This window comes from Ursus arctos, unplaced genomic scaffold (assembly GCF_023065955.2).
Source record: "Ursus arctos isolate Adak ecotype North America unplaced genomic scaffold, UrsArc2.0 scaffold_22, whole genome shotgun sequence".
NCBI lineage: Eukaryota > Metazoa > Chordata > Mammalia > Carnivora > Ursidae > Ursus > Ursus arctos.
In genome coordinates, this window is record NW_026622897.1 from 32,548,361 (window position 1) to 32,570,097 (window position 21,737).

General features: G+C 37.0%; 1 protein-coding gene across 6 annotated transcripts in view; it reads left to right on the forward strand.

Moving 5' to 3' along the window:
* Positions 1–1,099: 1,099 nt before the first annotated feature.
* Positions 1,100–21,737, forward strand: part of CEP295 (centrosomal protein 295) — a 52,482-nt gene continuing 31,844 nt past the window's right edge. For 4 of the 6 annotated variants that reach the window (XM_026505343.4, XM_026505346.4, XM_026505345.4 and 1 more), the window contains exons 1-7: positions 1,100–1,252; positions 5,355–5,488; positions 6,517–6,717; positions 13,205–13,329; positions 14,068–14,161; positions 16,013–16,108; positions 21,165–21,305. In XM_026505343.4, the coding sequence (XP_026361128.3) occupies positions 1,117–1,252; positions 5,355–5,488; positions 6,517–6,717; positions 13,205–13,329; positions 14,068–14,161; positions 16,013–16,108; positions 21,165–21,305 (927 nt within the window). In that variant the 5' untranslated portion in view covers positions 1,100–1,116. Of the gene's footprint in view, positions 1,253–5,026; positions 5,082–5,354; positions 5,489–6,516; positions 6,718–13,204; positions 13,330–14,067; positions 14,162–16,012; positions 16,109–21,164; positions 21,306–21,737 lie in introns of all 6 variants that reach the window. The other 2 variants (XM_048217503.2, XM_026505344.4) reach the window with 2 other exon arrangements.

Below are 21,737 nucleotides of genomic sequence, written 5' to 3' on the forward strand. Positions count from 1 at the left end.
ATTTCACTCTTGGTTGGTAGCACCGCCTTTAACATTGTTAGTAGCATATGAGGTTAACTTCACTTTCAACTTTTCCCTCAAGCTCACATGCAATCCTTTGTTAGTATTACTAATTTTGCCTCCTAAATATTTCTACAATTCATCCTTTGTCTAGATATCCCATAAACAGCTCAAATTCAGAATATTCAAACCTTAACTCATCACTCCCCCCACCCCCAAACCTGCTCGTCTTCCTGAGTTCTAGCAGGATGTTATCCCCGTCCACTCTGTTGCCAAATATAGAACTTAGGCATCATGGTTGATTTCTCCCTCTCCTTTGCTTTCCATAGCCGAGTAACCACCAATTTCTGATGTTTGGCCTCATTTGCGATCATCTTTCACTTCCTGTAGTAGTATCCTAATTAGTTTCCCTGCCTTCAGTCTTCAGCCTTTCACTCCCTCTGGCCTCTTCTCCACCATGAAGCCAAATCTGATCATGTCAGCAACTTCCCTCTTCCCTGCTCCCCATATTCTAATTCTTTGATTTTTGCCATGTTCTACCTCCAGGCTACAAAATCTAAGATAGGGGCCTTAATCCATTTACCCTTGTCTCCCCTCCACCTACCACAATGTACTTGGTACATAATGGTTGCTCAATAAATATGAACCTGCACTCCTTACTCTCTGATTATAGTTTAAATTGTGACATGTTGTAGATGTATCAGACCTCTGGAGGCACAGGCTGTCACGATATGGTTCACTGTTGTGCAAGTTGGAGACCCTTAACGCTAGGAATCACGAACTGCAGAATAATAGTGCTTAGTGAATTGTGCAGTCCACGCGCGAAAGGATACACAGGCCGAGACATCTTCATAGCCGGGCCTAAAACTAACGCCACCCTCAATGCTCTGGGCAAATGTTTCCCCCTTTCTGGACCCCTGTCTCCTGATGTGTAAAGCGAGCGCACTGACAGAGAGGCAGTAAACCTCGGAGCGTCGCAGACATGAGAAATAATGGGCTGCTACGTAGGGTTTGGCCGGTGCGCGGACTTTTCCGGGGCGGCCCCCAGCGGCCCTTGGGGGAGGCGGGACTAGGCCGATTCCCGCCGCTTGGCCCCGCCATTGGCGGGCGGTTTGAATGACGGAAGTGACGGGAGCTCGGCGATGGCCGCCCCGCAGGCGCACAAACGGCTGTTGGGACGCTGGTGGGCCGCGGCCGCCGGTGCCGTGTGTGTCTGAGCTACTGTTCCCGATTCCGGGCCCCTGCTTTTCAGGTGAGTGACGGACGCGCCGGCTTCCCGCGGCCCGGCCGTGCACAACTCCCCGAAGCCCAGGAGCTGGCGGTGCGCACCCCGGGAATGGGATGCCATGAAGGCGCGACGTCGGGAAGGCAGCACGGCCCGCCGTTCTGAGGCCTCTGCGCTGCCCGGGCCCTGCCAGGAGTCAGGCTGGCGGCGGTAGGGAGTGCGGGGAAGGGAGGTACGTCCCGGCGCAGACCGGCTGCTTGCAGCGAGAGGCTGCTCCCGGGCCTTAGGCGCGTGTGGCCTTGCGTGCCCTCCCGGGGTGGGGTCGCGCGGGGTCCTTGGGTTCCCTAACCCGGGGCGGCGGGGAGGGCCTCCCGGGGCTGCTGCTGCAAGCGCTTCTCGCTGCGTCCTGCCCACCCTTTCCCCGGGTCCTCCGCGGACTTGGCCTGAAACCCGGGAGCCGTTTAAGGGCACAGCCTAGAATTGTTTCTTGCAGAGAGTGTGCTCTCTCTCTCTCTCTCTTTTTTTTTTTTTTTTTTTTTTTGCTGTCTCTCACCTTTAATTTCTCAGGTAGTTAGTCCTGCCACAAACTGAACAGTGGGGAACATTTGAGTCCTTAATACTTAGGAAGCATTTGGCCATTTCACGTCAAGTCACATCATCAGAACAAGCTGTTGGGGTAGATGTTACGATTCCCATTATATAGTTTAAGAAAACGAAACCACAGTAACTTAAAACGACTTGGCTAGTGTCTTCCTGCTGTAAATGGTCGTGATGAGTCTTGAACACAAATCTTCTAAGTCTAGTATTTTGTGATTACAATATGCCAAGTGCCATTTAATTCTCAGGCCAAAATCTTAAAACATAAGTTAATATCTGTTATTGGATAGTGTTAATACACAGAATTCAAAAATCCTACTGATATGAATAAATGATTTAATAAGAGGGAGCAGGGGAAACTCTTCCTTACAGTAGGATTCCAATTGATAAGGAATAACGAAAATAGAAAATGCTTTTCGGTAAATGCTGTAGTTAATGCTTCCAGCAACCGCCAGTGGATACTAAGGAGCAAAGATATAATCAGGAACATGATATTTATATATAGTTTCAACTATCTCTCCAGGTACTTATAAAGGAAAAGTGGAGAGACCTGGTAGACACCACCTAACCAGAGGATCAAAATTAACATCACCAGTGGTAGTAAGACACGTTAACATAATTTAATGCACTGAGAAAGGGTGCATCATCACTTCTGTGGTGTTCTTGCCAAAAATGTGTAATCTCGGTCTAACCACGGGAAAAGATTAAGTAAATCCAAATTGAGGGACATTCTACAAAATAACTGGCCAGTAGTTTTTAAAAGTCAAGAGGTTAAAAAGAAAGGCACAAACTGAGGAGCTGTCCCAGATTAGAGGGGTGGAAGGAGAGGTGACAATTTCTACAGCCATGAGAATATAATTCACAGACCTTCAGCTCCTATATTCTGAAATCCGTTTGCATGGATGCTTCCCAGGGCTGTTTCTGGCCAATGACTAAGCATGGCATGGGCATTAAGGTAGGCCTATTCCTGAGAAACAAGGTACTTTCCCTTAATTCCTCAGAAGTCTTCCTGAATCTTCTTTAGACCGCATGGCAGTCATCTACCCAACTTTCCCTTTTTCCATTCAGTGTCAGATTTACGTGGAAGCCTGAAGCGCTCCCAGTTTTTACTAGCTCCTTCCCATTTCCCCTCACACAGGCACTTCTCCTAATAAAATCCTTGTGGGTTTAATCCTATCTTGTCCTCTGCTTCTTGGAGACCCAGAGTAACAGCAATGGATTGTCCTTGGATGGGGTCCTGGTTCAGAAAATGGATGCTAGTGGGATACTTGACAAAATTTGAATAAAGTCTGTAGATTAGTTAGAAGTATTGTGCTAGTGTCAGTTTCTTGGTTTCGGTCTTGTGCTGTGATTGATGTTTAGAGAAGCGGGGGAAAGAGTATATGGGAACTGTAAGTCTGAAATTATTTCCAAATAAGTTAAAAAAATTAAGAAAGTTATATGCAAGAGAAAAATTATACTACCACATCTCAGGAGGTAAAAGTAACAAATGTATGTTTCCTTATAATCCTCAAACAAATGAGATGATAGATACTCAAAGCAATCTGAAAAAAACCAGGGTTTTTTTTCCCTTTTTTTTTGAGGTATAACCTTAAAACACACAAATCTAAGTGTATCATTTGAGGAATTTTTACATATGTATATACCTGTGTAATCATAACACGGGTCAAAATACAGATCATCTCTAGCATCCCTGCAGGCTCCTTTGTGCCCCCTCCTAGTCATTAACCTACAGAAAGGCGAGCCCTGTTTTAACCCGTGTCATCATGGATTCGTCTTGCTTGTTTTTGAACTTGATATAAATGGAATTTTACAGTATGTTCTCTTTTTTGTCTTTTTTCCCCATGATCCTTTGTCTACGAGAGTTACCAGGAATTAGTTTTGATAGTTTGAATATAAATTCAGAGACCTTCAGAAAAATTATTGACTGAATTTAATCTTGCTCATTTTATCTTCTTTGTTCAGTGTTTCCTTGTTCATCAATCCCCACTAGCAAACAATACCGATTTAAACAAAAATGTCCTCATTCCACATGTTTTAGCATATCAGAAAGTTAGGAGCCATATAGAATAAGGAAATCTGGGGCGCCTGGGTAGCGCAGTCGTTAAAGCGTCTGCCTTCGGCTCAGGGCGTGATCCCAGCGTTCCGGGATCGAGTCCCACATCGGGCTCCTCCGCTAGGAGCCTGCTTCTTCCTCTCTCACTCGCCTGCTGTGTTCCCTCTCTCGCTGGCTGTCTCTCTGTCACATAAATAAATAAAATCTTTAAAAAAAAAAAAAAAAAAAGAATAAGGAAATCTTTCTTTGGATCTGCAAGTAGATCCTGTCACTTAGGTCAAGTGCTTTAACACAAGAGGCCTTTGATTCTTCATTTATAAAATGAAGAAGGCAGTCAGCACTTTACTTACTGTTACTTTGCTTACTGGAAAAGATTTTCAAATGCAAGCAGTTATTTCTTTTTGGCGTCAGAGTCTATTAGTCCCTATTAGATAACTTTAAGTCCTCCTAGCCCAAAACAGTATCCATCCATAGTATGTGAAATACTGCCTGATAATTGTTATTTGTTAAATTAATTTGAATATTAAAATAAAACTAACCTCTGTCCTTCAGTTGTTAGGAATCTAGTTAGAAAAGGCACAGTGTAATTGATGAAAAACTAGAGCAAGGTAATACCAAGAAAGCATTAGATTGGTCCCCAAACTGAGTGTAAAGATAGTGTCCCTTCTGGGTGGGCAAGTCAGGAATGAGGTGGTAGGTGGGTGAAGCAAAAATTACTAGAGGACAGTTTCATGAAGAAGTGGAGCTTCAGCTAGCTTCAGAAAGATGTAAGTATCCATGTTATAATCTAGGGAGGAGAGTGAGAGCACCTGAATGTCAATGGCACGTATAGATCTGAGAGCCTAAACACCTGACTCATGCAAACAACAGAATCGTTCTCAGGGAAATGTTTAAAATGGTCATTGATTTAGAACAATCACACCACTGTAATTATTAAAGAATTGTTGAGAGTTTGATGTGATTCCATTTGATACGGTGACACTTGGTCATCAAGTTATACACAGCAGACTGGGAGTTGAAACTAGGGACTGGGAGCCTTTTGCAATTACAGCAGTCCTGCTGGTTATGGACAAGTTATCAAAGTTCCAAAGTGTAAAATTGCAATTGTGAAAACATTTTTTTTAAGTCTGTGCTTTTTTACATTTAAGGTAGGTAAACTCCGGAAATCCCAATCAGAAACAAGTCAGGTCCCAGATACTCTAGGTAAGCAACACTCTGCTGTCATGGGGGAAAACATTTTCGAGTAATTCTGATTCATCCTCCACTTAACCCCTTCTCCCCATTTGAGAATCATTGACTAGAGTGCTGAATTTAATAATTGCAATTTGTAAATATAAGTTGGACTCAGTTTACCCAAATTATTTTGTGTATATTTAGTTCTTTAAATGTCAAGTATTAAATATATTTTTAACATTGTTCTAATCTTTGCTGCCCTGTTTTAATAGACATTTTTCTTTCATTCTTTTTTTAATTCAGAAACTTTATATTTGAAGTACCCAGAAATGAAAAGAAAGGTAGTGAATGCTGGCAAGCTGAGATTGAGTCCTAATGAGGAAGCTTACATTTTAAAGGAAGATTATGAAAGACGACGAAAACTAAGATTACTGCAGGTAAGATTCATCTGGAACAAGGTTTTAAATTCTTTGTCTTCCCCAAATTATTAGTTTTTTTTTACAGTAGAGAGTTCTGAATGTTGCATTTAAAACCCTTTTCTGGCTAAGAGCCCTGGTTCTGGTGTATTAACTAGTTCAGGAAAATTCAAAAAAAGAGGCTGAAATGGTAAATAGATGAAGAAGAGTTTGAGGATAGAGATTATTTGACTCGATTACTAGAAAATGGTTCTTAATAAACATTTTTCAAACTATGTGGTACTGATGTAGATTAGGGTAGGAAGATTAGAATGGCTTTGAAGAAGGCTTACTGGAAATATTACTAGCTGCTGTAATATTTATTAAGAAGTTGTAGATTATTTTCTAGAAGTCCTTTCAGAGTAAGATAGTTAAGCCCTTGGGAAGCATGTTTTAGGTGCCATTCTATCTAAAATTGGAGATGATGTACCACAAATATGGACTTCTCATCTGGCTCTATACTCTCCTGGGCTATAAATTGTATTCTTTTTAAATTTTTTTTTAAGATTTCATTTGTTAGAGTGAGCGAGGGAGAGAGAGAACACGAGTAGGGGAAGGGGCAGAAGGAGAGGGAGAAGCAGAATCTTTGATGAGTAGGGAGCCCTATGGGGGGCTCTTGACCCTGGGACTCTAGGATCATGACCTCAGCCAAAGGCAGCTGCTTAACTGACTGAGCCACCAGGCACCCCTGGTCTATAAATTTTATTGAACACCCTTACCATTTTAACCTCTTACCAGTTATTAAAATGATAATAGTAATACTGTTAGTGCTTGGGTTGGGGAGGAGAAGATAATAGCTAATAAGTTAGAGAACTTTAGAAGTAGTCTTGAGGTTTTAACTTTTTTACATCACTGGATTTTCCATTTTATGTAGGCCTTATCTAATATGAATATTCCAGAGAATTGATACACCTGAACAGAATTCATTTAAGTTCCTATTTCCAAACAGCTTTTCAGAAAACTTGAAGTAAGCCTCTTTTCATATAATCTGTTAAATATGCATTCTTTAGGTTCGAGAACAAGAAAGGGGTATCGCTTTACAGATAAGAGAAGACATAAAACAGAGGAGAAATCAGCAATTAACTCGTTTGGCAGAGGAACTAAGGACAGAATGGAAAGAATCACAAACTCAGAAAATAAAGAACTTGGAAAAGCTATATTTGGCAAGTTTAAGAAGTATGGGAGAGGGACACCAACAGGCCAAAGAAAATGTAAGTGAATGCTTACTTGACTACCTGTCTGGTAGTGGTATTGGTAAAAAGTAAATTGTTTATAGTATACATGCATGTATAGAGTTTGTTTTGGCCAGCCTGAACTTCTTTATGCTTTCTATGATTATTTTTTAAATTTAAGTATAATTGACATTCAGTATTATATTAATTTCAGGTGTACAACATAGTGATTCAGCAGTTACATACGTCATGCAATGCTCATCCTGATAAATGTAGTTACCAGCTGTCAACATGCAAAGTTATTACAATAATATTGACTACATTCCCTATACTGTACTTTTCATTCCTGTGACTTATTTATTTCATAGAGAGAAGTTTATACCTCTTAATCCCCTTTACCTGTTTCACTCATCCCCCACCCGCTCACCTCTGGCAACCACCAGTTTGTTCTCTGTGTTTATTAGTCAGTTTCTGTTTTTTTGATTGTTCATTTGTTTTGTTTTTTTACAAGTGAAATCATAAGGTATTCGTCTTTGTCTAAATTATTTTACTTAGCACATTACCTCTAAACTCCATCCATACTGTCACAGATGGCAAGATATTTATTTATTTATTTATGACTGAGTGATACTCCATTGTATATATACACCATATCTTTGTGTATCTGTCCATGGACACTTGGGCTGCTTCCATAATTTGGCTATTGTAAATAATGCTGCAATAAACATGGGGGTGCAGGGTCACCTCAGTGCCTCAGTCAGTTAAGCGTCTGCTTTGGCTCAGGTCATGATCCAGAATCCAGCCCTGCTTCCCGCTTCCTTCTTCTTCCCGCTTCTGCTTCTTCAGGCTTCCTGCTCAGTGGGGAGTCTGCTTCTCCCTCTGCCTCAGCCCCTCCCCCCTCAAACAAATATATAAATATATTTATGTATTTAAAAAAATGTGGAGGTGCATATATCTTTTCAAATTAGTGTTTTCATTTTCTTTAGGTAAATACCCAGCAGTAGAATTACTGGATCATTTGGTATTTTTATTTTTAATTTTTTGAAGAACCTCTGTACTGTTTTTCACAGTGGCTGCACCAATTTACATTTCCACCAACGGTGTGGAAGGATTCCCTTTTCTCTATATCCTCACCAACGCTTGTTATTTCTGTTTGTTACTAGCCATTCTGACTGGTGTGAGGTGATAATCTCTTTGGGGTTTTGATTTGCATACCTCTCATTAGTGATGTTGAGCATCTGTTGGCCAGCCATATGTCGTCTTTGGAACACTGTTCTGATCCTCGGCCCATTTTTAAATTGGATTATTTGATCTTTGTTGTTTTGAGTGATAGGAGTTATTTGTATATGTTGTATATTAATGCCTTATCTGATATATCATTTGAAGATACCTTCTCCCATTCAGTAGGTTGCTTTTTTTTTTTTTTTTTGATGGTCTCCTTCAGTGTGAAAAGGCTTTTTAGTTTGATGTAGTCCCAACTGTTTATTTTTGCTTTTGTTTCCCTTGCCTGAGGAGACAAATCTAGAAAAATAATGCTAAGACTGATTTCCAAGAAATTACTACTTATGTTTTCTTTTCAGCGTTTAATGGTTTCAGGTCTTATGCTTAGGTCTTTAATCCATTTGGGGTTAATTTTTGTGTACGATATAAGAAAGCAGTCCAGTTTTATTCTTTTGCATGTACCTGTCCAGTTTTTCCAGAACTATTTATTGAAGAGGCTGTCTTTTCTCCATTGTATATTCTTGCCTCTTTTGTTACAGATTAATTGACCATATAAACGTGGGTTTATTCCTGGGCTCTCTGTTGTGTCCCATGGGTCTGTATGTCTGTTTTTGTCCTAGTGCCACACTGTTTTGATTACTACAACTTTGTAATACAGTTTGAAATCAGCAAGTGTGATGCCTCCAGTTTTGTTCTTTGTTAAGATTTCTTTGGCTATTTGGGGTCTTTGTGGTTCCGTGCAGATTTTAAGATTATTTTTTCTAGTTCTGTGGAAAATACTATTGATATTTTGGTAGGGATTGCATTGACTCCATAGATTACTTTAGGTAGTATGGACATTTTAACAAATTAACCCTTCTAATCTGTGAACATTGAACATCTTTCCATTTATTTATGTCATCTTCTATTTCTTTCATCAGTGTGTTTTAATTTTCAGAGTATAGTTCTTTTCACCTTGTTTAAATTTATTCCCAGGTATTTTATTCTTTGTGAAGTAATTGTAAGTGGGATTGTTTTCTTAATTTCTTTTTCTGCTACTTTGTTATTAATGTATAGAAATGCAACGGATTTCTGTATATTAATTTTGTGTCCTGCAACTTTACTGAGTTCATTTATTGTAATGTCTTTTTGGTGGAGTCTTCAGGGTTTTTTATATGTAAAACCATGTCATCTGCAAATAGTGACAGTTTTATCTCTTCCCTTCCAGTTTGGATTCCTTTTATTTCTTGTGTGATTTCTGTGGCTAGGAATTCCAATACTATGTTGAATAATAGAGTGGACATCCTTGTCTTGTTTCTGATCTTAGATGAAGAGCTTTCAACTTTTCACCATTGAGTATGATGTTAGCTGTGGGTTTCTCATAAATGGCGTTTATTATGTTGAGCTATGTTCCCTCTATGCCTATTTTGTTGAGAGTTTTTATCATGAATGGATATTGATTTTTGTCAAATGCTTTACTGCTTCTGTTGAAATTGATCATATGGTTTTTTCCCTTGTTTTGTTACTATGGTATATCACATTAATTGAGTTGTGGTTTTTGAACCATCCTTGCATTACTGGAATAAATCCTACCTAAATATGGTGAGTGATCCTTTTAATGTATTGATGAATTCAGTTTGCTGATATTTTGTTGAGGAGGGTTTTTGCATCTATGTTCATCAAGGATAGATGGATGTGATTTTCTTTTTCTGCAGTTTTTGTCTGGTTTATGCTGGCCTTGTTGAATGAATTTGGAAGCATCCCTCCCTCTTCTATTTAATGGAATAGTTTGAGAAGTCGGTATTAACTGTTTTTTAAATGTTTGGTAGAATTCACTGGAAGTCATCTGGTCCTGGACCTTTATTTGTGGGGAGTTTTTTGATTACTGATTCAATTTTATTACTGGTCATCAGTCTGTTCATATTTTCTATTTCTTCCTGATTCAGTCTTAGAAGATTGTTTCTGGGACTTTATCCATTTTTTTCTAGGTTGTCCAACTTGTTGGTGTATCATTTTTCATAGCAGTCTCTTCAAATCCTTCGTTTTTCTGTGGTATAACTTCTCTTTCAAATTTTATTTGATCTTTTTTCTTGATGAGTCTAGTGAAATGTTTCTCAGTTACATCTCTCTTTTCAAAAAAACAGCTTAGTTTCATCGATCTTGTTTATTGTTTTTTTTTTTAATCTCCATTTGATTTATTTCCACCCTGTTCTTTATTTCCTTCCTTTTACTAACTTTGGGCTTTGCTGCTTCTTGTTTTTTAGTTCCTTTAGGTGTAAGTTTGGTTATTTATTTGAAAATTTTCTTGTTTCTTGCGAGAGGCCTGTATTGCTATAAACTTCCCTCTTAAAACTGCTTTTGCTACATCTCAAAGAATTTGAACCATTGTGTTTCCATTTTCATTTGTTTCTATGTATTTTTTTATTTAATCTCTGATGTCTTTGTTACCCATTTGTTCTGTAATAGCATGTTATTTATTTTCCATTTGTTGTTGTTGTGGGGTTTTTTTTTCCAGTTTTTTTCTTGTAATTGATTTCTAGTTCCGTAATATTGTGGTCAGAAAAGCACTTGATATGATTTGACTTCTTGAATGTATTGAGACTGTTTTGTGGCCTAACATATGATCTATCCTGGGGGATGTTCCATGTACACTTGAAAAGAATGTGTATTGTGCATTTTTATTTTTATTTTTTTGGATGGAATGTAATCTCTATATATTTTAAGTCCATCTGTCTGGATGATCTGTGGATGTAAGTGGCTGTTAAAGTCCCTTTCTATTATTGTATTACTGTCACTTTCTCTCCTTTATGTCTGTTAACATTTGCTTTATATATTTAGGTGTTCCTATGTTAGGTGCCTAGATATTTACAATTGTTATAGCCTCTTGTTGGATTGATCCTTTTTTACTATGTAGTGCCTTTCTTTGTCTCTTGGTATAGTCTGTTTTAAAGTCTGTTTTGTCTGATATAGGTATTGTTACCCTGGCTTTTTGTTGTTGTTGTTTTGTTTTTAACTTCCGTTTGTGTAGAGTATCTTTTTCCAGCCCTTGACTTTTAGTCTGTATGTGTCTTTCGGTCCAAAGTTGGCCTCTTCTAGGCAGCATGTAGATGGGTCATAGTTTTTATCCATTCATTCACCCTGTCTTTTTGATTGGAACATTTAGTTCATTTACATTTAAAGAAATTATATTGATAGGTACGTACTTACTGCCATTTTGTTGTTTTCTCGTTGTTTTTGTAGTTCTGTGTTCCTTTCCTCTTCTCTTGCTCTCTTCCTTTGTGTTTTGATGACTTTCTTTAGTGTTAATGCTTGGATTTCTATATCTTTGTGTGTCTATTATAGGTTTGTGGTTATCAGGTTCATGTATAGTGTCCTATGTATGTAGCAGTCTGTATTAAGTAGATGGTTGCTTAAGTTTGAATACATTCTAAAAACACTACATTTTTACTTCCCCCTTCACATTTTATGTATGTGATGTAGTATTTTACATCTTTTTATTTTGTGTATCCCTTAACTAATTGTAGATATAATTGATGTTACTACTTTTATCCTTTAATCTTCAAACTAGCTTTATAAACGATTGATCTACTACTTTTACAATATATTTGCTTTTACAGTGGAATTTTTTCCTTTCATTTTCATTCCTTTCCTTTCATCTCACTTTAATATTACTGGTAAGGCTGGTTTCATGGTGATGATTTAATTGTTGACATTTTAATTATGTGTCTTGGTATGTGCCTCCTTGGTTTCATGTTATTAGGTATTCTCTGTGCTTCCTGGACCTGGAAGTCTGTTTACTTCCCCAGGTTAGGAAAGTTTTCAGCTATTGTTCCTTCAAATACATTTTCTGCCCTTTTATTCTTCTCTGGGATCCCTGTAATGTGAATGCTATTACACTTGATGGTATCTCAGGTCCCTTATCCTAGTCTCATTTGTTAAATTATTATTTTTTATTTTTGCTGTTTAGCTTGGGTGCTTCCCACTACCCTGTTTTCTAGCTCACTGATTCATTCTTCTGCATCCTTTAACTTACTGTTGATTCCCTCCAGTGTATTTGTCATTTCAGTTACTGTATTATTCAACTCTGATTGGTTCTTTTTTTGTATTTTCTCTCTCTTTGTTTAAGTTCTCACTGAATTCATCCACTCTTAAATCTGGTGAGCATCTTTCTCATCATTACTTGTAACTCTTTACCAGGTGTATTGCCTGTCTCCATTTTGTTCAGTTCTTTCTCTGTGGTTTTGCCTTGTTCTTTCATTTGGGACATATTCCTCTCTCTCCTTGTTTTGTCTGACTTTCTGTGTTTGTTTCTGGGAATTAGGTGGAGCAGCTCCCTCTCCTGATTTTGAGAGAGTGGCCTTATGTAAGGATGTCCCCAGTGTAGACTGAGTGTGCCTGGTAGCTTTGGCTAACCAGCTGGAACTGCTACAGTTGTGGGACTGAGGCCTGGTGTGCAGTACTGATGGGACGACTAGGGTGGGCTTGGGCATGGACCAGGGGTCTCAGGTGCTCTCCACTGGGGCTGTACTGGCAAGATGACTAAACTGGAGCAGACTGGGGTTCCTGGGGTGCTGCCCTGGCAGACCTGCCTCAACTTTTTGGTATATTAATGTAATTCAGTAATGCTGCTAGATGCATTTCCTAGTAAGAGTCACGTCCAATAAAATCTATCTTCATATGATGCTTAAATTGGAATTATTCTCTTCCAGTCCCTAACTATCTGGGTAAATAAAGTAACCTGCTGAATCAGAAGTTGATTGCTTCAAGCATTTTGGACAGATTTATTAGGGGTGAATTCAGATTTCTCATTTTATTATGATTCTTCATACCTCTAAGACATGTATAGTTTAATGTATTTCATTCACAAATAGTAAAAATTCTTTGATGACTTTCAGAAAGGCAAAGTGGAGCTTTAACACTGTTCCCTGACCATGTTTTGTTTATTGTGAGTTATGGTTGGAAATGACTAGATTGTGGTCCCAGAGATAGTCGCACAAAATAAACAACCTGGTTCCAGAGAAGGCAGGTCTTTGATATCAAACAATTAGTGAGGAAGATAAATATCTTTAAACTATGTGACAATGAAATATGTTCTTGCTCTCTGGGTTTAATCTGTGTTTTTAGTAATAGCCTTAGGTTGTGACATCTGAGTTTTGTAGTTTTATTTATGCCACCATTAACTTTATGCTTAGTGCAGTGTTTCCCAAATTTCAGTCATTTGAGTACCTTCATGATTTTGCCCTGACTGGAGAACCACCCATACTACTTATATGTTTGGCATTTTAATCTTGTTTAACATAACATTTTAAGTAATATATATTTTTAGGAACCTGATTTGAATGCTCTGGCACGGCGGGCAGCAGAAAGAAGAAGAAAAGCAGAAATGAGGCATAAAGAAGCTCTGAAATTACAGAAAAATAAAAAAGAAGAACTAGTGAAACAAAAAACCTGGTAAAGTAATAATGAAATTTACCACATTTTCCATTGAAACTTGATATGGCTAAAAGTAGACAGTACATTGAGTACTTAAATTTTTAAGCAGATATTAAATATAAATCATATGGTATATCCATTGGTTTGTTCAGCTTGGTTTAAAAATAATGCAGTGGAGGTGTGGTTGACCTCAGTGCCAATGTAACACATGAACTTTCTCTTCTCGTGTGACTTCAGCAATTACTTAGTTTCTGGAGAAATGTATGGCTTGTTCAAAATGCATGTCCCCCAGAATCCATCTGCCTCTGATGTAAAAAAAAAAAAAAAAAAAAAACCAGAGAAAAATCAGCGCAATTAAGAACATGAAAAGAGGTGTTTAGGCTCTTGGCAAATCATTCTTTCATGTTGTAAAGATGATGGAGACTGTTCTAGTCAACAGTGCTCATTTTATACAGCGACCCCCATCTTTATCAACATTTCCGGTTTTTAATCTACACTATTCTAAATGAAGAAACATTAGATGTTTGTTGGGTCAGTTTCACTGTAGGGCTTTATGTCTTTAAAGATACACCTCTTTTACTTGGTACACATTTTCTTACGTGTCCAGTGTATATAGATTGTTTATTAAAGAGCATATCGAGCCTGTGGGATCAGACTGGAGGATTTGAGATCCTGTGGCTTTTATATTTTAGACCCTGAGGGTTGTATTCTGATATTACCTGAGAGATTAATTTAGGACATCTCTTGTTTTTCAAGGCATATAACAGCTCGAAAGGAAGCACTGCTTGTGGAAAAAGAGAGATCGGCCAAAATTACAAGTCTGCCACCACCACCTCCAACTCTTTTTGAGGTGAATTACTTAGAGTGTTGAGAAGAACTAGGTTATACTACTTCTTCTTTACTATTAGAATTCAGTGCAGGTCAGAATTTCATTTGTTTAAACTTACAGTAAGGTAACACATGAGTATGTCTGGAGTATTTAAAAATAATCCTAGATATCATTTTACCCATTCTTTAGTATGTACCTCTGATGTATAAGTACTTTTTTAAAAAGCAGAGTATTAATATTCCTGGTATCTAATAGTCAGTCTGTACTCAGTTTTCACCAATTGTCTTAATTTATTTTAGTTGTTTCAAAAACCTTGTTTTTGATTTTTAAAAAACTGAAAGTGGTTTGGTCTTTTTTTTTTTTTTTAATGCCCTTTATTTATAGTGGAAAAAACTAGATTATTTGCCCTATCAACTTTTTCACATTCAAGATTTGGGTATTGTAAATAGTTATTACTTTAGAGGTAAAGAAGTTAGGTGCAGATGAATTTACACAAGATTACATAAAGTGGATGAGAGAAGTCTTTTTCTCTATGGGAGTAATATGTGTGCTTTTGTGATTTGGAGCTTATTTTTGAAAAGACATTAAAGAGGAAATTAATTTTAAAAGGTATTGGTTCTTTTGTTTTACAGTAGCTTGTGGTAGTTATTGAAATGGCTATTTGGATGATTCTTACAATTACATAGTTATTTCTATCTAAAACATGGAAGTAAAAAAAAACCCCATAAATATAGGGATATCTGATTTCATTGTATATACAAGTATATTTTGTGGATGCAGGATCAGCATAAGTACAGGTATTGCCCTCTTGAGCCTTAATGTTCCTACCAAGCCAAGGTCACATATTTACCTAAACCAAATAAAACATCTGTGTAAGTGCAAATATGAATTATGTGCAAATGTGTAGTTGTACTTTTTTCCCCAACTTTTTATTATGAAAATTTTCAAAATAGAGAAGTTAAAAGGAAAATACACTGAATAGTTGTTTACATATGTGTGTATAGATTTCAAATAGCTGTGTGTACAAATGTATACATTTGAATGTAAATTGTAGAGATGATGTTTCATCCTGAATACTTCATTATGCTCATTATAAGAATAAGGACATTCTCTTATGCAACCACAGTATCACACTAAGGAAATTAACATTGATTTCTTAATACCACTTAATATACAGTCCCTAATCAGGATTTTCCAGTTGTCCCTAAATTGTTTTATTTTACAGCTTCTTTCTTTTTTAAACCAGGATCGAGTCAGGTTTCCCCCATTACTTCTGCTTGTTTTGTCTTTCTCTTGGTATGGAACATTATCTCCTACAACCCTAGTCAACGTTTTTATTTCAGACTTTTTGAAGAGACTAGTTTCTCGTATTCTGTATTTTCTCATTTGGTTATGGTGGTGACTACAAGAGATCTCTATCATAAAGGTATATTTTTCTCTTTTCAATTACCAAGTAACCCAGGAGGTAATACTCTGGCACCAGACAGGTATCTATCATCCTCGTACATTTATTCATTGTCCTACTTGTGTTTGAAAAAAGAAAAGACAACTTTCTCATCACTGGGCATGCACCACCATAACCAAGTGATCAAACTTGGAATCCATCATAGGGGAGCAGCTTGCCTGCTGTGGTGCAGTAAACTATACAGCATCCCCTTGTTAGTATTCTTGCCTAAGTGGACTCTAGCTTTTAAACCTACATTCCAGGTGATGGAAATATAGCCCATGTAGAGAAAAATAAATAAGGATAACTGATTAAATACAAAATTACTTTTTTAAATTGGGTCCAGCATTTTTTTGGGGGGAGTCCAGCTTTACTTGAAAATTAATACTGTTAACCTAATAATCCATTGTCTTATGTTCGTTTTTCAGAACATTGAACTAAAAAGAACTTCTAATGTGAAAACCGGTAGATCCACCTATCATCATCTTTGTGCTTTTGTGAATAGAGAGATGGACACACAGCAGGTGATTGACTTATTGTTCACAATCCTCACTTTGTTTCTCTGTTCATTGAAGTGAGTTATATCTATACACGTTCTCTGTGAAAAATTTGTAACTATACACATAAGCATAAACAATAGGAAAAACAACTACAATTCCATCACCTAAAAGTGATGTGATTAATACATTAATGAATTCATTATAGCCTTTATATATAAGCATATACACACTTATCAAAATGTAATTTTTTATGGGCACTTAATATTTCATCACAGATTTAACCATTGTTCTTTAGTTCATTTCTTTTTGTTTCCGTAAATACTGCAAACATAATCTTGTACATTTTTGTCTACAACTCTGAGGTATGTTTGGAGTAGACTCCTAGAAGAGAAATTACTGGTTCCAAACTGTATAACATTTGGTACTGATACTCGATATGGATCATTAAATTGCCTTGTAAAAAGTATCGGCAACATATGAGAATGGCCATCTTACCATAACCTTCTCCATTCCCTTGTAGGGATGATTATGGTTTAGAAATTGGTGCCGGTCTCAAGAGTGATAAATGATAGTATAAATGATAGTCCTTGTTTTTGAAATTCTATTTTTTATAACTGGATTTTAATTTCTTTTCATGTTGGATTTATTTGGCTCCTGGGAAAACAGACTTTCTCAATATAGCTTTCCTTGGAGTTTAGATTGTAGCAAATACACATTTTGGTTAACTGCTTAATGGCGGTTGTTAAAAATCACTATTCATCGAATGGGATAGACCGGTGATGGGTAGTAAGGAGGGCACGTATTGCATGGTGCACTGGGTGTTATACACAACTAATGAATCATCGAGCCTTACGTCGGAAACCGGGGATGTACTGTATGGTGACTAACATAATATAATAAAAAATCATTAAAAAAAAAATCACTATTCATCAAGGCCTAAGATGAGTATTCTCATTGTAGAATTAACTTTTAAGAAATAAGAATAAATCTTGATTTGTTTGAAATTGTAAATTATTATTACAACTTCAATATTACTATAACGTAGAAACAATAACTTCAGTCTTTGGCTAACTTGCTTTTGTGGTTACTACACTACATTTTGCAGTACTAAACAGTTCTCTCTCAAGTAAGACTGATGAAGAAAAATGTGTTTTTACCTAGCTATTGTATAGGGTACTACTGATAGTCTTATGGTAAGTTATTAAACTTTTCTCTTTGATCATAACTGAAAAACCCCTCTCCTCTTCAGTTTCTGGCTTGAAAATTGGATCAGTAGTTATAATGCAGTTTTATAAAAACAGCCCCACAAACTGAAGCATTCTGATATTTTCTTTATTTGCTACTTTATACCATCACTTGAGAACAATCTGTCTCTTTTAAACCTTGGGTTTAAAATGTGGCAGTGGAGCAATGTGTTTGGTTTTCCAGATAATAAAATTACCTCAGACTTTTCATCTGCATCTAAGCTTATATCACATTCACAATAATTTAGCATCTTTTCTGGAGTAGAACGAAAAGATCTTTATAGCAGGTATCATATGAAAAATACTTGCACTCTCGGCATAAATGGTTGGTGATTTCTTTAGCAGCTGTCTGCAAATAAACTGTTTTTAACATGTATGAGTGCTATCATGTTTTGCTTGAATATCCTGATAAAGTAGTTCTAAAATCTCTTACATGTCATAAAATTTGTCTTTGGCTGAAGGATGATTAGTCAGCCTACTATATCCCCACTTAGAGCCAGTTCTTCTCTGAATTACGTTCAGCCATGTTTACTTTCTGTTCACACAACTAATGGAAAATGCTTGCAATTTCTAAATTATTCATGGCCTTCATTGTGTTTGTCCCTTTGTCAATGACAGTTGCATAGCATTTGTTAAAAATGGATTTTTTTTTTGTCCTAGGAGTATTTTTCCTTTTTTTTTTTTTTTTAAGATTATATTAATTTATTTGACAGAGAGCAGCACAGGCAGGGGGAGCAGCAGGCACAGGTAGGAGGAGAAGCAGACTCCCTCTTGAGCAGAGAACCCAATGTGGGCCGATCCCAGGACCCAGGGATCATGACCTGAGCTGAAGGCAGATGCTTAACTGACTGAGCTACCCTGGCGTCCCTAGGAGTATTTTTCCAAGCAGATACACTGTATTGTTTGCTGTGAGACCTAGCAAAGTAGACAAGTAAAGCAGAAACTTTAGACAAGTAAAGCAGAAACAGTTAAATTCATCAGTTTATTCTGTTGTCTTACTGAAAAAGATTTCTGTCCAAATGTCTGATATACAGAATGCAGAGTAGTGTATTTAATAATATCACTTACTGTTTTGTGCACTGCAGAGTATAATTCATAGAAAAGTTTTTTAGAAACATGTTCTCTAAAAATTTTTGCTTGGGATTCACAGTTTTTGCAAGTTTCATATACCTTCTGAATTACCTACTAAAAATGTAATCTAACAATTATTTCGACCAGTTTTTTGTATAAATTTTTAGTGTCATTAACGCAAATCTATTGGAGATTGTCTTCCTAAAGAATTCTTGTAAAATCTTGTTTTGAAGTTTGGGCAGACACTCTAACCCTTATTTTCTTCATATCCTTTATATACCTCATTGTGTTTGGACTGAATATGTTTATTGTGAATGTTGTATGTTCTGAAGATTTCCTTCCCTTAACATTTTGGTGTAGCAAAATTGACATTCTCCTATTAATTTACCCTCAAATGATGTGACGAATTTCCAAACAATTTTTTTCTTAAAAATTTCATGGCCTAAGTGGAATGAAATATTGTTCCTAAAAGTTATTTCATTTAATTTTATGCATTGTAATTTTCTAAATAAATGTTTTGGAGACTACAGTATTGTTTTAATCTAGCTTTTGTTGTTCTGCCTGGTGTTATGTAGATTTGCATAAACAGTTATTGGCTCAAAAGGGATATAACATTGAAAGTGCTGAAGTGGTCTACTTGCTCCCAAACACAATGTCTCTAATTTAGCCTCCAGATCAAGGGGTCATAAGATACTATCTGACATCAGTGACAAAGCACCAATAGAACCAATCCAGAGAAAGGGTTCTACTTGTCCAGGCCTTCTTGTACAATCAAAAGACTGGCAGCCAGGGTTTATCTTTTCCATTCTGAAGGCTCGAGGGTTACAGCTTTATAGATAAAGTCAGTCCTGATCATAAACTTGTGTGCATTTGCACAAAATAGTAGTTAACCTATCCCTCCTTGCCTTAAATCCCTGGTGCTCGCCTCTTTTCCATGTTAATAAGTGCCCTTTGTGGCATGTGGTCCCCCCCCCCCCCCAATAGGGTATTTTCTTCTGCATTAAAAACCTGTTCAGGCAGATATCCCTTCTCTTCATTGACACCTCTGGAAACTGCTGCTGCTCCTGTTACCTTGATCTTTTTGAGACAAATCTCTTTCTAAAATTATCAAATCATTCTTTACTTGCTTTAAATTCTCCAGCTTTAGATCTTTCACCTTTCCTTTTGCTTTAAGACTTCCTTTTTCTTGAATCATATTAGAGTTCATAGGTGTGTCTTTTCTTGTAGCAATTCTGCACCCACAGAAAAGCTGCATTATCAATATGAGATAAAAGTTATTTTGCAAAAAGTGCAAGGTTTTCATGCTTGCTGTTGTAGCTGCAGCTATAGCTTTATGAATTTCCTTTTCTTCTTTTACAATTTCCTCACTCTGGATTCATTTTTGAAATGGCAGGCAGCTGCGGCTGCAGACCACAACCCACAGTATATATCAAGCAGTGCAACTTTTCCTTGTAATGTCATGACTTGTCTCTGCTTCTTGGGAACACTTCCAGTATCACTGGTGGTACTTTGTACGGGACCCATGATGTTATTCAGAGTTTATGATATTGCTCTCATAAACCCAAGGCAAAATACACAAGAACCATGAGACACCATATGCAGTTTACTGGGGAGACGACTTGCTCACGCAGAAATGATAGCATTAGCGTCACACCGTGTTTTAAGCAGATACAGCACTTGTGCTCACTGTGATAACAACAGGACGTGGCTAAAAATTACAGTAGTACAGGATGTACAGTTAATTTTATGCAGTTGAGACTTAAATATTGAATTTTTATGTTTGTTTACATTTCTCTCGACTGTGAATGCCTTCCATGTTTGGTCTGTAAGGGCTTGTGTATGTAAGTTTTGATAAATTTTAACTTTTTATAAGAGATTTTTATGTATTTATGTCAGTAAATGATAAAATAGACTAGTATCTTACATATATTTTATGCATTCATGACATACCTAACTTTTCTTAATTTCTCAGTATTGCCAGGCTGCAGGATTCATCTGCAAGTTTTTTCAGATTGTTGCAAATCTCCAAAATACTTTCCGATATTTTTATTGGAAAAAACCCACGTATAAGTGGACTCTCACAGTTTAAACCCGTGTTAAGGGTCTACTGTGATAGCTTTCATAATCATCATTATTTCACCGAAGAATTTCAACATACAACATAAGATGTTTACTTAAAGTTACATTTGGAATGCTTTCCTGTTTTTGAAAGTGAACATTCAGGCATAATAGTAAATCCAGGTTCTGTGCCCTTCCCCCGCTTACTTGCCATTGTTGGCTTGGTGAGATGATAGCTGACTGTGCAATCACATCATCACTGATTATGCACAAGTTTTAGGAAGTCAGAAATTATATTAAAGTAGTTGTTCAGTGATTTGGCCTTCCAAGCAGCAGATGTTGACTGAAAACCAAAGACAAATCTCAGTGCTTCCCTAAATGACCTTTGCTCTCTGTGGCTTCTTAACTACTGGCTTTGTGAGTGCCTTCAACACTGTTGTTTTACTGGGATTTCTGAACAAAACAACGATGGAGAAATGTGTGGGTGAGAATAATGTAATCTGGCTTAAAATGAACCAACTTGCTCAACTTTCACTAACAATTTGATATTTTTCATATATACATGTGCTTGGTAATTGTGGGCATTTAAAAATACAACTCTACTTATTTAATTTTATATAAGTAGGAAAGCATGATTTTAAGGTCATGTTTTAGTTGTCACTTTATTTCACAATTTTTAAAATTGCTAAAATGTTATTGACTGCTAGCCAGATCCTCATTTGGCTGCTGAAGAAGAAGCTAAAAGATCGGAAGAACGACAAAAACAAGCAGCACAGGAGAGAGTGGAACAGTGTGAGAAGGCACACGTACGGGGTTTCCAAGCAATGAAAAAGATCCATTTGGCTCAAGTAAGACTTCTGGCTGGGACCGCTGCTGGTAGATGGACCGATAGACCGTAGAACTAACTGATCAGTGTAAATGGTTTCCAAGTACAGAGGTATGAAGAACTTGAAAATAACAGTCCTTGACGCAGGTCATTTCACGTTTCCCAACTTTTACCTCCTGTTTCAAATTCACGTTGGGTGAAGCAATTCTCACAGTATATTGCTGTTCTAAAAGTTTTTGTAATGATGAGTTTATTTAAAGTTTAATATTTTAATCAGCCGGAAATGGCCTGAAAAGAAATTAATCACTCTTCTCATTTAATGAATTGCATTTGTGCTTTGCAAATTTTAGGATTCTGTTTATTAAATATTTACTGAGCAAAGCACTTGTTGGCTTTGCAGAGTATTGATTCAAAGGCAGAGCCATGATCCTGGGGCTATCAGGGAGCTTTGAAA